The following is a 15626-nucleotide window of genomic DNA, read 5'->3' as shown; positions in this document are numbered from 1 at the left end:
ATATTTGAAACACATTTTAACATTCAATACACCTTAATTGCAACTTAGGTTATATTTTTGCTTACACGTGGTTAAAATATGTTTACTGTAGTGGAAACCAATTCTACAAACATATAGTTGAAGTATAGTTCAACTATATATAGTTGACTATATATAGTTGAACTATGGTCACTTTAGTAAATCGTGGTTCATTTTCATAAGGGACTGCCAGTGAAAGGCTGTTGCACGCATAAAATGCAACCTTTTTATTCTGACAGTGTATGATTTATATTAACATCACAGAATAGAACATGGACCTTTAACGTTCAATTTAAATAAATGTAATTGCACGAACTAGGCTACAAATTCAATTTGTTTATTGTGAAATAACTGTAACATGTATTTTTTTTTCTGTCCTCTGATAAGCATTGTTCTGGGCTGCTGTTCCCAAAAGCATCAATGGTTTCTTGTGATACTTTTGGGAAACGCAGCCCTGTGTGAATGCACTGTCAGAAGTGAGTGAACGCTCTCTGTGATTGATTGGTTCTGTCTTGCAGCATTTGCGTGTGTTCAGATGAGCAGGAAAATAGTTCAATCCTACACAATTATTCGCTAACATTATTATTATTATTATTGTTGTTGTTAAATAAACTAAATCACTGGTAAAAAGAAAAAAAAACCTTAATAACCTTAGTATCGATATTTTTATTTCAGTATCGATATTTTCGATACTCGCGTCAGTATCGATACGCCCAACCTCAGTGACGTTACATAACAAATGCCCGACTTGGAGGTACGAGTTTCCAGGTGAACTAGTGTGGTTCATTTAACTCTTTTGTCTTAAGACCTACACTGCTGTGTTTATCAGTTTTTTTCAGGCCATTCGTTTATATAAATAATCGCACTGCTATCGTCCCCATGTTAAAAACAGACCACACTCTCAGTTTCATGGTAACTGACGCAGAAACGAAAGTGAAAGTGAGGGCGTGATCAACTTTATAAACCCTCACCCGCAAGTCACTTCCTAGTTGACTAGAAGGATCACGATGGACGAATATCCCATCACTGTAGAGGGAGACTGGGGGCCCGAACAAGCTAAAAGTGTGAAAAATAAACTTCAGATTTACTTCCAGAGTAAGAAGAAATCTCAAGGAGGAGACTGCGTCGTGCAATATGATGACAAGGGCAACTCTGCTACGATTCTGTTCAAATCGTCTGACAGTAAGTGCTGAACACAAAGAGCATGTTGACAAATAAACAGGGTTTTAGCTTTCCAGACACTTAAGGTAATTTCGGGTCAAATACAAACTCTCACGGAATTAGTACTTATATAATCTGTGGATGTTAACGTTCAAATCGGCGTATTATAATTTACAGTATAACTAGGCCAGCGGGCCAGTGGGAAAGTTGGACAAAGCATTAAATATACCCAAGGGTGTAACTTTGGTTTGAGAAGTGGGGGGTGGGACACAAAATGGGGGGAAATGTTTTCGATTTGAATCCCATTTCTTGCATGTACATACATTTATGGACTATGGTGATACACAATCCAGGAAATAAGTTGATTAATGATCAATTCTGGCAAAAAGAATAGTAGGCTACTAAACTATGAATAAGAAAAAGATGTCTTACTTTCTTTATTGTTTAACAGGGGCTGATCGCCAAGACTTGAGAGAATCATTTTATAAAGTCGAAAATGTTCACCAATAATGTTTAAATAATGTGAGACTCAATTTCCACTGTTAAACAAACCTTTATTTCAAACTAACCGCTGTACCTGAAAATATAAAATAAATCTGCACAGGACAGAATGTTCTACATCAGTGGTTCCCAGACTGTTTAGAGTGGAGTACCCCCTGAGGCCTACCCCCTCTCTTCCACTTAGACTGCACCTTTTCCATTAAAGGACAATATTTGCACCCTAAATTGACTTTCCAATGGATTTTTAATCTTTATAAATAGAATGTTAATGTTTAAAATATATATATTTTTTTAATATGTAATGATTAAAAAAAAGTGAAAAGTGATTTTTAAATACTAAAAGCGCCAGTAGGTGGCGGTAAGTCACTGTCTTAAAGTGTGAGTCATCGAGTCATTTGTTCATTCAGTAACTAAGCAAGTGGGTGTATTTATAAATTAACAATTGAATCAATGACTTTCGCGAACGATTCGAACTAATTATGTAGAAGCCACACTTTTATGGTAGGCAGATGGAGCCAAAAGTCTTTAAATGGAACATGTAAAATTGGACTGGGTCAACACGCACTGTTCATCCATGTTAATGCAGCAAATTTGAGTGTTTCTTTTGTATGTGTAGACAAGCACATTCTGGCCATTTGAACGCATCAGCTATCGCTGTGTTTCTTTGGTACGTGTAAAGATGCATAATTTTGCCTCATTAAGACAACAAATTTGAACATGTCTATCAACGCACACATTCTAGCCATGTTCGAACATGTAATACTTTTTAAAGCACATATACCTCTAGATTTACCCACATAATAATCCTTTCTTTAGTTCACTGCAGGATTGCTTTACTGATATACATGGGCCTTGCTAGGCCAGTTTTAGGGGCAGTTTTTAATATGGACAAATAGTGTGTGTTGACACCAAATTTCACGTGTTCCGTTGAAAGACTTTTGGCCCCGTCCACCATCCATATACTTTTAGGATAAATAAATAGTATTTCAGACAAATTACAAGGAAAACCTTTACAAAACTATAATACAAACCCTCTTCTGTACATAAAGTTGTTTAAAAGCTCAAACATAAACAAGATGCTAACATAATTTTTACAAAGACAATAGTGTTTCTATAAAGTAACTATTCGAAAGAAACACATTAAGAAGCCAGGGAATGTGATGAGACAAATTTGGTGAATTATTTGTGTAATTTTGAAGAATACATTTACCTGTAAGTAGCACAAACAACCATGAGAGACATGTTTTGCTGCTTCTCCCTTGTGTTATTGACATGTTTCTTTGGCAACTCTGGTCTCTCTGCACATGACTTGAATGTTCAAAGTCCACTCTTTAAAACACTTCAAAGTCATGCAGCATTAACATAAATAAACATCAAGCATTATAATAAACATTGCAGAAATAATTTAAAATCGCTTCAGTTATGACTTGTGCAGACTTGTGCAAGTAATTAATAAAACAATATCTATCATTTATGACCAAGCATTTCCTAACATGTTTTTGGGACCTACTAGAAGACTTTTGATCTTATAGGCCAATGTCACATCATTGTTAATCATCACATTATAATTACATTCGCTAATATCATGTAACATGATATATAACTGTGTTGTTTTATGTTAATGTTTATGTAAGTATTGTGATGTATCTCGCTAAGTCCAATTGTTTGTGTTTAAGTCCGAGATGGCGTGCTCTCAAAGGCAGAACACATTATTACCATTGACAATCAGCAAACCAAGTTGAAAGTGTACAAACCCAGCGATATAGAGGAACAGGCAGACAGCACTGGACAACAAGTGAGTAGACTTATTACAAAATGCAGAATTAGGACCACAATGCTTTTACAATCAAACCTCAGATGAGTGGCTCTGTAATTCAAACACTTTAGATTGCTTCAAGTCACTATATATGAACAGAACTGTCTATCATAATAGAATATTAATTCAGTTTTATGGTTGAGATATATTTACATTTTAGAGTTTCGCTAAGAAGACGTTTGTCGTTTCTCCATATTATTGAAAAGGCTGGAGTAGAGAGACCAATTAGTTCTCCATTTACATAATTGTAAATGCTTTATGTTTGTGTGATTTCAGGCAGAGCAGGCATGTGGATATCAGGAACCAAGTGAGTAAATCATCTGAACTTTGGTCTCTGGCTGCTTACGTGTATGTCAACTTTATTGGTTAAGTTATTGTAATGTTATTGCGGATGTACTAATTAACATTAATTTTGTTATGGTAAAGAAATCAGTTATGTATGTAGTTACTAATTGAAACAAAATATTAATTTGTTTGTTAACAGTAGCTGATACTGCTAGCTGACTTTATACAAAAAATATTTAGCATTGAGATTTAATAAATATGTGTCATTTTATTTTGCCTAAAGATCAAAGTGCCTCTCAGACTGATGTGAATGTAAAGAAGCCTCAAGAGTCAAGTGCTGTGGTCCTGGAGAACCTTCCAGATGATATTAAACTAGATGTTTTAAGTCTTTTGGTGGAGAACATCAGCAGTCTTTCTGAAAATTACTTTAGCATAGAATTCATACCAGAATTAAGAAAAGCCGTTGTGACCTTTAAAAATTCCAGTGGTAAGTTCTTGCATTTTTATCATAATTTAAACATATTTTACTTAGTCAAGATTTTTTATTTATTTTTAATTAATTTAGTTTAATCTTGATAACATAACACTTGGGGTTTACGTGATGGTCTTTTTGGACTGGGAAAAGTATAAATTATTATTTGTTTTATGACATGATACTTTCAATATTTTGCTTGCATAGATAGTTGTATGTTGTTATTATGACTTGATTAAATGTGTCTGGCACTTTCAGTAAAATTTATTTTAAATAATTTAAATTTTTAAAAAAAAAATTTTAATCTAACAGCTGCAGAAAAGTTTCTTGAGGACAGCAGGACACATGACAAGTTCAAGAAGAATAATCTGAGGGCCCATGCACTGGAGAGAAGCACAAGTGTGCGAGTGGAGAATCTTTCAGCTGAGGCCAACAACAACAAGATGCTGCTGGAACTGTATTTTGAGAAATGGGGCGGTCCAGTAGTGGAAGTTATCACAATTCCATCAGAACAAGCAGCCATTATTATCTTTAAGGAGGAAGAAGGTAAATACATGAGCAGTTGCTGATAATATTTGCTGTTACAGTTAAGACTAGACTAAGTAAAACTTCTTCAGCTAAGTAAACAACATTGTCAACATCATCAACATCGTCAACATTGTCAACATTGTCAACATCAATGCATTGATTTCACTATGCCTACATGTTTCAATCTTTTCAGCCAAAGAGAGAGTTTTGAAGCAAGAGAATAATATCAGTGAAGTTCCAGTAAAGATATATCCCTACTTCAAATCACTTGATACGATCTTATATGGTGGCAAAAGACCACATTTGAAGCTGCCTGAACCAGTTACAGTCAGTGTACATCCTGCCATTAGGGAGTTCATCCTCAAGAAAGGGCAGATTTCCTCTATAAAAGACCAGATGAGCTCACACTTCTGCCAAATAAACATGGACAAACCTGAAGCTTTGCTCAGTCCTGATCCAGCATTAATGACACAGAAAGGAGTTACCAGAAGACACATTGATGGCTGGAAAAAGAATGCAATTGATGCCTTCAAGAAAATCATCTCAAACTACACAACATCTGAGTGGCCGTTGTCCCACGCCTTGTGGACTAAAGTGGAGAGCAGTGTTAAGGAAGTAGTGAAAGATCAGGTTTTTACAGATTTGGATGCCTCTGAAGGTGTGCTGACACTGGCGGGAATGACCCATGAGATAACTGGACTGAAACCCATCATGGAGAAAATTTTAGAGAGAGCAACAAATCAAATAGAGAGAGAAAATAGGAGTGTGACTGAATATTTGGAGATTTCTCCTGCTGTGTACACTCTGCTTGAACGAGATGACCTGAAAAGTGCTACAGCTGTTTCTCCACACCTGCACATTCACTACAACAAAAAAATGAACAGATTAGATTTATCAGGTCTTCATACAGAAATTCTTATGTTCAAGAATTGGGCCCTTGAGAAGAAAATAAATATGAAACAGAAGCCCTTACAGATTGACCATTCAATCCTGGAGTTCCTGAGATCAGTGGATTGTGATGAAATGTCCACAGATCTCTTCATTTCTCATGGAATAACTGCTGTCTACACAATCGAAAATGGAGATGTTGTTGTGATTGGAAGCACAGAAAGAGCACTTGCTGAGGCAGAGAAGAGGGTGAATACAGTTCTCACAACCAAAGACCTCACTGTAGAAGATCAGGGTGTCCTTCAATTGTCAGAGTGGCATGATCTCAAAAAACAATTGCAAGAATTGTTCAGTACTTCCAAAAAGACATCTGTGATTATACATTTATCTAAACAGAGAGACAAAGTAATGGTGACTGGATTCAGAGAACCAGTGATGGAGGTCAGTCAGGACTTAGGACGATTCATTGAGAAACACACTAGAATTGAAGAAACTGTTCGTGTCAAATCACATGCCGCAGTTGAATTCATAAAAGACAGAAAATCACAAGACTGGCAGCAATTTATTAAGTCTGATGAGGTGAAAGTGAGTTTTGATCCAAAGAGACCCAGGATCAAACTGTCTGGAGAGCGTACATTTGTCCATCCAGCTTTGACCTTTTTTAATAGTTTGGCAGATGGTCTCTACACAGACACACTGATCATTAAGAAGGCAGGGGCAAAGAAGTACTTCATGGAGCAGGGTAAAATGATGTTCTCAGTGCTGTTAAAGGAAAAAAGATTTGTTGTGGTTCTTCAGGAAGATGACATGCTGGAAGAGGAGGAAGATCAATTTGCTGTAGGTAGTTTTGGAGATATTGGCCAGGTCTCTTGTGAGGTTCGAATGCCAGGTGGAGTAACAGTTACTGTCAGGAAGGCAGACATTTGCAAGCTCCATGTTGATGCTGTGGTCAATGCTGCTAATGAAGATCTGAAGCACATCGGTGGTTTAGCTTTAGCACTTCTCCAAGCTGCTGGACCAAGTCTGCAGCAAAACTGTGACTTACACACAAAAGCAAATGGACCTCTGAAGCCTGGAGATACAATCATCACTGCTGCTGGTCGTCTTCCCTGTAAATATGTAGTGCACGCTGTTGGACCTCGCTTCAGTGATTCAGACAGACGTACCACTGTTCAACGCCTGAGACGTGCTGTGAGGGAAAGTCTGAATCAGGCGTCAAGCAGAAACTGCTCCTCCATTGCAATCCCAGTTATTAGCTCAGGGATATTTGGTTGTCCTCTTGATCTTTGCACTGAATCAGTTGCCAAGGAGGTGTGTGAGTACATCGAATATCATAGCCACAGAGGCTCAAATAGCACATTAACTGAAATTCACTTGGTTGACAATAATGGTAACACTGTGAATGCCATGACTAAGGCTGTCAGAAAGGAGTTTGCGGCTTATAACCCCAAAATGACTTTCCCTCATCAACCCAAACCCCATGGGCATAGTGACTATGGACAAGGCTATCGTGAAAATAGTCAAGGAAACTATGGCCAAAAAAACCAAGAGTTTGAAGTTGCCAAACGCCGTGGTAATAGAGTTTTTGAAGACGAAGCACACTGGAGAAGAGAAACCTCAAGCTATGGTGACAGATTAGATAAATCTGAAGGGTTAAGTGTTCTTGAGACCAAAACTACACAAGGTGGATTAAAAATCATTCTGAGTAAAGGGAACATCCAGGATGCACATGTAAGTGAATCTAAGATGAATTGTTCCTCATGGAAACATAAATAGAGTTTTAATTGTGTTTTGTTGTTGTTGTTATGTTTTTAAATATCTACCTGAAAAGCAAAACTCCTTAAGATATTATACTTGAAAAAAATAATCCTCTCCCTTTACAAGTGTATCATTTGTTTCTCCTGCAGGCTGATGTCATTGTAAACACTATATCAGAGGACTTGGACCTCAGTAAAGGTGCCGTCTCCAAAGCACTCCTTCAGACTGCTGGTTATCAACTCCAGTCAGAAATCACCAGAGCTGCTCGCTCAAACAGTGTGACGTATGGTGATATGGTCATCACAGATGGTTGTAAACTGAAATGTTCCAAAGTCTTTCATGTAGTTTGCCCATTTTGGAATGGTGGACAAGACTCAGCAGAAATGGTGAGACATACATGTAATTGACCTCAATCAAACATATCCTTGTTGTCCAGTAAATAACAATTCTTATGTTGAATTTAAATTTAATATTACAGACACACATTTCTATGTACAGTATTTGCTGGCTAATTGTACATTTAGAAATGGATAATGCAAATGTGCCTCATATGTAACCTCTTCTTATTTAGATGGCAATTTAAAGATTATAATCGATACATTTATTTAAAACTTAAAAGGTACTCATTCGGGTGATTAGAGATTGCCTGAGAACAGCAGAAACACAGGGAATGGCTTCAATCTCCTTCCCAGCTATCGGGACGGGGAATCTTGGCTTTCCTAAAGATCTGGTGACCAGAATCATGCTAACAGAAGTCCAGAAATTTAATTTCACAAACCTTCAAGAGGTAACTGTGATTGTTCACCCTTCTGACAAGGAGAGTCTAGAGGTGAGTAAAATTAATTTATATTGAATTTAAATAATCTACCATAGTTGCTCATGTTAATGTTATCTTGTATATTTATGTGCTTTATCTATTAGTGCTTTACCAGCGTTTTTAGACATGGGATTCAGGGTCCCGTCACAAAAGGAGCACATCGACATGTCATGCCTAAAATTAATCTTTTTGCCAAATCAGCTCAGACCTCTGGTAACACTTTCTTATCTGATGTCCATCACACTTATTTTTCTTTTGAACTTCATTATGAACATATTATTTTCTTATATTTAGAGGTCATTGGCAAAGTCTCCTCTCCCTCTCTCGGGGTGCACACTATGCAGCTGGGTCAAGTGATTCTGGAGGTTTCATCAGGAGACATAACTAAAGAAAAAACTGATGCCATCGTCAACTCCTCAAATCAGACATTTTCTCTGAAAGCAGGTTAATACAACTTCACACACACACACACACACGGTTACTTATTTTGGTTTCATTTAAAATTAATTTCACATTCAAAGAGAATTACAATGTAACTGCTATTTTTATTTGTAATCCAGGAGTATCCAAGGCCATTTTAGATGCTGCTGGAGTACAAGTGGAACAAGAATGTTCACAGATTGGTTTGTATACCTTCAAATGAGCTAATTCTTCTCATTTGTACTGAAATAGAGATCTATTAAACTTAAGATGATATTGATAAACATGTTTTTCCAATAGTGGCATCAAATATACAACCAACAGAGATTGTGACCTCAGCCGGGCGGCTTCCATGTGGAAACATCATCCATGTTATTGGACGCAATAGTCCATCTGACATTAAGAGTGTTGTTTTGTCTGTTCTGAAGTTATGTGAGTCACGCCAGATTACTTCTGTTGCCTTCCCAGCTCTTGGCACTGGTAAGACGTTTTGTGCAATCTTACTTTTCTGCATACAGTGGTTGCAGTAAATTGTTGAATTTATTTCTTTACTTTTTTGGGTAAATATGTCTCTAACTCTTTAGGTCAGGGAGGTGCAAATCCAGCTGATGTTGCAGATGCAATGGTTGATTCAGTGGTCGATTTTGTAAAGAAAAAGAAACCGGCACATGTAAGGCTTGTGAAGTTTCTTATATTCCAGACAAACATGGTGGCAGACTTTCACCAAAGTATGGTCAGAAGATCTGGTGAGAAAGTAGAGGAGGATAAAGGTCTGCTTACCAAAATTAAAGGTCAGTAAATAAATATTTATGTCCTTTCTATCTATTTATCTAAATATGTTTAATAAACAATAATTGATCCCTCTTTTCTTTCTTATAAACCTGTAGACTTCTTCTGGTCAGGAAGTTCAGACTCTCCTGCAAATGAAGAGTTTGTGATGGGTGAAGAAATTGAGCCAGCTGTGTTTCAGCTGTGTGGAGAGACACCAGAGGACATGAGTGAAGCCAAGGACATGATCAACAGCATGATATTACGGGAGCATGTGACCATCCCAATCTGTGATCCAGCCATTGCTCATTTCACCAGGGAGGATGTAGAAACGCTCAATGCCATGCAGAGAGAGCTCACAGTCAGTGTCCGGCTTGAGAAGAAAGGCGAAGACTCTGTAATCACACTGGAGGGCCTGACAAGAGATGTTCATACTGCAGACAGTCGTATTCGGGACATGATCAGAAAGGTGGAAAGGAATGAAAATCGAAGGCGTGAGGCTTTTTTCATTAGCAGTGTGGTTAGGTGGCAATATCAGGAGAATGGACGCAGCCTCAAAACCTTTGATATGTTGACCAATTATGACTTGGAACAGGCCTTTCAGAGCAAACAGCCTTCAGTGAGAATCAAGATTAATAATGATGAATATGAGGCTCATTTAGATCGCAAAGTGGCCATAAGAGGGAAACTGAGGATTGAACTGAACAGAGTAGATCTGGAAGGTGAGATCATTTTAGTAATAAGAAAACAGAAAAGTTAGTCATTAGCTGGAAAAAGAGGACTGTCTGTAGAAGACATTGATTATAAGGCCATTTATTTTGATAAATAATTTGATAAAAGATTATTTTGTGATCATGTTTTTGTTCACAGATGCAGCTCAAAGCCCTTTGCCTTCACACTGGACGGACATGAAAGGACAGTCAGTTGTTCTTGTAAAACTCAGAGCAGGCTCAACTGAATATGCAGAAGTGGAGAAGGAGTTCACAAGCACCGGACTATCCAGTAACAGCATCATTACAGTAAGACAATACTGAGAGGGAGGAGTAATGTTTATTATAATTATAATGATTTTAAAACGTTCTGGTGTCTAAATTTATTACAGTGGTGTAAGACTGTTTTGTTAATATTTATTTGTCTTTAGATTGAAAGAGTCCAGAACAGTGCACTTTGGAGAAATTATACGATCAAAAAAGAGGAACTGGAGGACAAAAACAAGCACAAAAACAATGAAAAGCATCTCTTCCATGGCACTGGCCCTGATAAGACAGATCAGATCAACAATCACGGCTTCAATCGCAGCTTCGCTGGCGTGCATGGTATCAGTCAAATTCAGTATAAACATTCTTTGCACTTGTATCCATTTGTCTTTTAAATTAATAGTCTATTGCTCTTGTTCTGTTTTTAGGAGCAATGTATGGGAATGGAACATATTTTGCCGTGGACCCCAATTACTCAGCCCAAGGCTACTCTGCAGCTGATGTCAACGGACATAAACGCTTGTATCTTGCCAGGGTGCTTGTTGGCGAGTTCACTCAAGGAAAAAGAGGCCTTCCTGTTCCCCCTGCAAAGAGGTCTAATAGTGCTGATCTCTATAACAGTGTGGCTGACAACATGAGCAACCCAACCATGTTTGTGATCTTCAATGATGTACAGGCTTATCCAGAATACCTAATCACCTTCCAGTAATGATTATGAAATCTCAATTTCTGTCAGCTAGTGTTTTTGTTGCTGTTTTGATTAAGTTGAACACACTGGCATATAATCTATCAAATATTTTCTAGCAAGAATTACATTGTTACATTTAATAACATTAGTTACAATAATCTTTACTTTGGCATAGATGGATAGATGTTTAGACTGAAATACCATTTAGCGAAGAGAACATTCTCTGAAACCTACTTTGATCATTTCAAATAAATCTAATTTTATGCAACTGTTTACATTTTTGTATGATGTTGCCGTTAACTGCTAGATAATTTTTTGAGGTATTCTGTTTATGTGAAGAATATTTAATAAATAAACTTAGTTTTAATCATTTAAAATTGTTCATAAAATTAATTAAAATAAAAATTGTAATTGTATTGATTAAGAAGTGGGAATGCGAGCTGCGATACTGCCCATCTTCTTAAACCCATAAAACAATTCTTAACATAGTGAGGATAATAGCTGAGGAAGTGGGACGCGATTCGCTGGATAGCCCACCTTCCCTAACACGTCCCAGAGCTCTAAGTGTGGTACAATGGGGAAACCACAGTATTGTACCACCAAAGCTGGGTAAAAACTACAAGCTGAAATCAGAAGATCTCAATTACATGCCAAAAATTGTAGTTAGAAAAGAAAGAAAAATATATATTCAAAGTTGTAAATGACAACGTGAAGTGCATAAAATTAATCAAAGGTTCCAAACCGAGGTTCGTAAAGGAACTGCAAGGGAATCAGATTGAAACAAAAGGCTAACAGAAATTCCAATCATAAGCCTCGGAGATAAAATAAATAAGACATGGGACCTCAGGGTCTCGACTTTCCCTTCTTAGCTTCGATGACTTCCCTGAGGTCCTGTCTCTGCTTCGGGTGAGGCCGCTGCCCGGCATCCTGGCTCTTCGGAGGCGGGGCCCTCGCAGCCACACTCGCCTTCTGACCCTGCCGCCAGCTAGGCCCAGCAGCAGGTTCAGGAGGGTGAACGGAAGGACGCTGCCTACGGCGAGGGATGTAGCGCTCAAACGCCACTGACTTAACCTACGCCTCTCTGAAACTACGGACTACTGTCTCAACAGCAGTTCCGAAAAGTCCAGTAGGCGAAACCAGGGCATCAAGGAGAAAGGCCCTGTCCTTCTCCATAGCTCTGACAGGTTAAGCCCCAAATGCCTCTCCATGACAATCAGAGCCACAAGCTAGCGGCCGATGGCACGAGCCGCTTGCTTGGTCGCACGGAGGGCCAGATCGGATGAGCGGCGGAGCTCCTTGATTTCATCAGGAGCCACGCCCCGCCGCCGCATCAGTGTCCTTTAGCAGGTCCGCCTGGTATGCCTGCAATACAGAAATGGTATGCAGGGTACCGCCGGCCTGCCCAGACGCCGCGTATACCTTGCCCACGAGCCTAGATGTAAATTGGCACAGCTTCGAGTGCAGGATAGGAGCCTTCCTTGAAGATGCCCGGGGAGGTGCAAGGTAACCCGTAAGGGTTTCCTCCATCTGAGGCATCTTCGTGTACCCACTGTCTCCCAGCCCCTTCACATTAGCATAGTTGGATTTGCTGGGGGTGAAGACGCAGGCAGAAAAAGGATTCCTCCACGACCTCAACAGCTCGCTGTGAAGCTCAGGGAGGAATGGAAGGCTCTGAGGGGTGGAGCGTTTATGACCAGCTAGGAAGCGCTCATCCAAACGACTGCTGGGAGCGCATTCCTGCGTTTCTGCCAACCAGTCCAGGCTCAGCCTGGCGGTGGCGCGGGTCATGACGTCCAGAAGTTCCTCATACGTCGGTGACGAGGAGGAGGCTGGTAGAGATATAGCGTTTGCCTCGTCTCCTGTCACGTCTACCTCCTCGGAGCTAGACCGGCCAAGTAACATGCTCTCTGCCGGCTCGGAAGAAACTGGAGACCTGGTTTCCAGATCCAGCTCAAGAGCAACAGAACTGGCGACCAAGGATTGAGAAAGGGAAAGACCTGACCCCAAGCTCGTCAGCCAGATCTAACTGCGAGCCCCACGAGTGCAGACGGCACTCTGGCTCAGCAGCAGTGGGTCCAGCACCGCGGGGCGCAGACACTTGGCTTCCGTCCTCTGCAAACAGAGCCAAGCGGGAGCGCAGCTGCTTCACCGTGAAAGAATCATGGTGAGCACAGCCGGCTCCCTCGAGAGTTGTGTATGCTGTACCCCCAGACACATCACACACAGCTCATGGGAATCGCTGGGTGTGAGGAATCTTTCACATGGTGAGACATATCTTTTAAATCTCCGTTCACTCATGCTTTCCTAGGTTTTTTTTAAAGTATATATCGTCCTTCTCACAAGCATACACAAACAAATGGCTCCTGAAGACAAAAAGCTAATGGCGTGTTCTACAGGTGCCCTTTTATACTCGTGGTCGCACCAGTAAGGTAGGCCAATTTCAAGTTCATTGTCGTGTTTCCACATGCACTTCAGACACCGGTCATGCTGATGGAGTTCCCCAAAGTGTCCTCTAGGGGACGCAGTGCGAGTTCCCATTCGATAAGGGAATCAGCCTGCTTCAGGAAGCACTTAGCTCCTACAAAGAAAAAACAAAAAACAAAGAAAAGCAAGGAACACGATTGCCATGAATGGGTGCACTTGGTCCACAACGATGTTCAGACACTTGACAGCTGTCAGGGAGTGTGCTATTGGGATAATGGGGCCTAAAGTGTCCCAAGAAAACATCGCTCACAGCATAACACACCACCACCACTGGCCCGTGTCCACCCAACAGTGCATCCAGGTGCCATAGCCTCTGTTGGTAATCAGTGTATCCGCGCTCAACGGTTGACGTGATGCACCAGGAATCTTGATTCATCAGACCAGACCACTTCCAATCATCCACAGTCCAATCGCAATGATCTTGGGCCCATTTCACGCGTTGTTGGCGATGGCGTGCAGTTAGCATGGGAACCCGGCTGGGTCGTCGGCTATGCAGGCCCATATTCAGAAGACTGCGATGAACTGTGTGCTGTGACACATTGCCCTATAGTCACCACTGTTGTAGCTGCTAGTGATTTGTCTTTCTGTGGCCCTGCGGTCACTGTGAACAACGTGCGACATTCTCCGCTCCCCTCCGGCATCAGTGAGCTGAAGACGGCACATGGCTGGGCGATGGTTCGTCATTTGGCCATCCGTGCACCATTTTTGATACATACTCACTATAGCAGCACGTGAACAACGCACAAGGCACGTCATTTCCAAGATCGAAGTCCTGAAGCAGTGTGGCATCACAATTTGTCTTTTATCAAACTCTGATGAATTGGCAGCTTTTCCCATTCTGACACTGAACACTTACTGACCGAAAGCAGGTCCTTGGGTGGTTTGTATAATGGTCTGTGAAACATTGGGTTGCCAGGCACGCTCATTGATCTAGGCTGGGGTGGTCATAATGTAATGGCTCATCACATCACAATGGCTCATCACATGTTAGGGAACCCCAGAGTATGATGTAAGAGGGACACATGATGATTCAAACATCATATAAAGCAAAATGATGAAGTAGTCCTCAAAATAGTGAAGTAGTCCTCAGATGCCATGTTCATTGCAGCAGCATTTCAGAAAAATTAAGTTGTGGAGAAAAAAATTAAATTCACAATTTAAAAAATGAACAGCTTTCTGATGGTTTGTTTTAAATGAACTATTGAATTAATTAGAAGAATTATTCCACCACATGCACATGACATCATTAACGTCTGGTGGAATATTGTGGAATTAACATAGTTCAAATGACGAAGATGAGACCATGTTACTATGATAAGCTAGTTAATTTCACCAGTGCTGCACTGTTCTTTGGAAGATAAGCAGTGAGTTATGTCATTGTTTGGGAAACACATCCCAGCTTTGCTTACTCAGTGCTAGTGAACATGAACTAGAGTTATTAGGTTCATTAATTAATTGTTTTTGGACAAATCTTTTAAAGCTACACTATGTAACTTTTTGTCCTCTGGCGGATGAAACATAAAATCTACAAATTACTTGCAGGGGAACATTGTTTTGGTAATTACATTAGTTTGGCTCAGCTATTCTGTGCAGATGAATCTGATAGCTTGAGGTGCACTGTTGTGCCCATGGTTACAGTTAAACAACTTAAATTTCTAGCAGTGATCTTGTTTTGACTAAATATTTTGTACAATTTTAAACAGAAGGAAAAAAAGCAATAAATCACAGACTACAGTTGAAGAAACTGTTCATGTCAAATTACATGCAGTGGCTGAATTCATAAAATACAGAAAATCACAAGACTTTTTATTAAGTCTAATGAGGTGAAAGACAAGTGAGTTTTGATCCAAAGAGACCCAGGATCAAACTGTCTGGAGTGCATACATTTGTACAGCCAGCTGTGACTTTCTTTCAGACCTTGGCAGATCCTCTCTAAACGGACACACGGATCATTAAAAAGGCAGGAGCAAAGAAGTATTTCATGGAGAAAGGTGAAATTATTATCTCAGTGTTTGCGAGGGAAAATGGATTTGTGGTAGTGCTCC

At 39.8% G+C, this 15626-nt stretch overlaps 1 protein-coding gene across 2 annotated transcripts in view; it reads left to right on the top strand.

Moving 5' to 3' along the window:
- The window catches only part of LOC107586145 (poly [ADP-ribose] polymerase 14-like), a 53582-nt gene extending 42127 nt beyond the window's left edge, over positions 1-11455 (top strand). The window contains exons 1-17 of one of the 2 annotated variants that reach the window (XM_016273395.1): positions 1000-1200; positions 3357-3475; positions 3773-3803; positions 4065-4268; positions 4566-4799; positions 4975-7400; positions 7577-7813; positions 8047-8256; positions 8349-8457; positions 8539-8688; positions 8805-8867; positions 8965-9144; positions 9249-9455; positions 9552-10154; positions 10303-10451; positions 10574-10748; positions 10838-11455. In XM_016273395.1, coding sequence (XP_016128881.1) covers positions 1026-1200; positions 3357-3475; positions 3773-3803; positions 4065-4268; positions 4566-4799; positions 4975-7400; positions 7577-7813; positions 8047-8256; positions 8349-8457; positions 8539-8688; positions 8805-8867; positions 8965-9144; positions 9249-9455; positions 9552-10154; positions 10303-10451; positions 10574-10748; positions 10838-11118 — 5553 coding nt within the window. In that variant the 5' untranslated portion in view covers positions 1000-1025 and the 3' untranslated portion in view covers positions 11119-11455. Of the gene's footprint in view, positions 1-999; positions 1201-3356; positions 3476-3772; positions 3804-4064; positions 4269-4565; positions 4800-4974; positions 7401-7576; positions 7814-8046; positions 8257-8348; positions 8458-8538; positions 8689-8804; positions 8868-8964; positions 9145-9248; positions 9456-9551; positions 10155-10302; positions 10452-10573; positions 10749-10837 lie in introns of those variants that run through there. The other variant, XM_016273396.1, reaches the window with a different exon arrangement.
- Positions 11456-15626: the final 4171 nt, after the last annotated feature.

Source organism: Sinocyclocheilus grahami, unplaced genomic scaffold (assembly GCF_001515645.1).
Source record: "Sinocyclocheilus grahami isolate Dianchi unplaced genomic scaffold, SAMN03320097.WGS_v1.1 scaffold78.1, whole genome shotgun sequence".
Classification (NCBI taxonomy): domain Eukaryota; kingdom Metazoa; phylum Chordata; class Actinopteri; order Cypriniformes; family Cyprinidae; genus Sinocyclocheilus; species Sinocyclocheilus grahami.
This window is presented reverse-complemented; position numbering and strand designations above follow the sequence as displayed.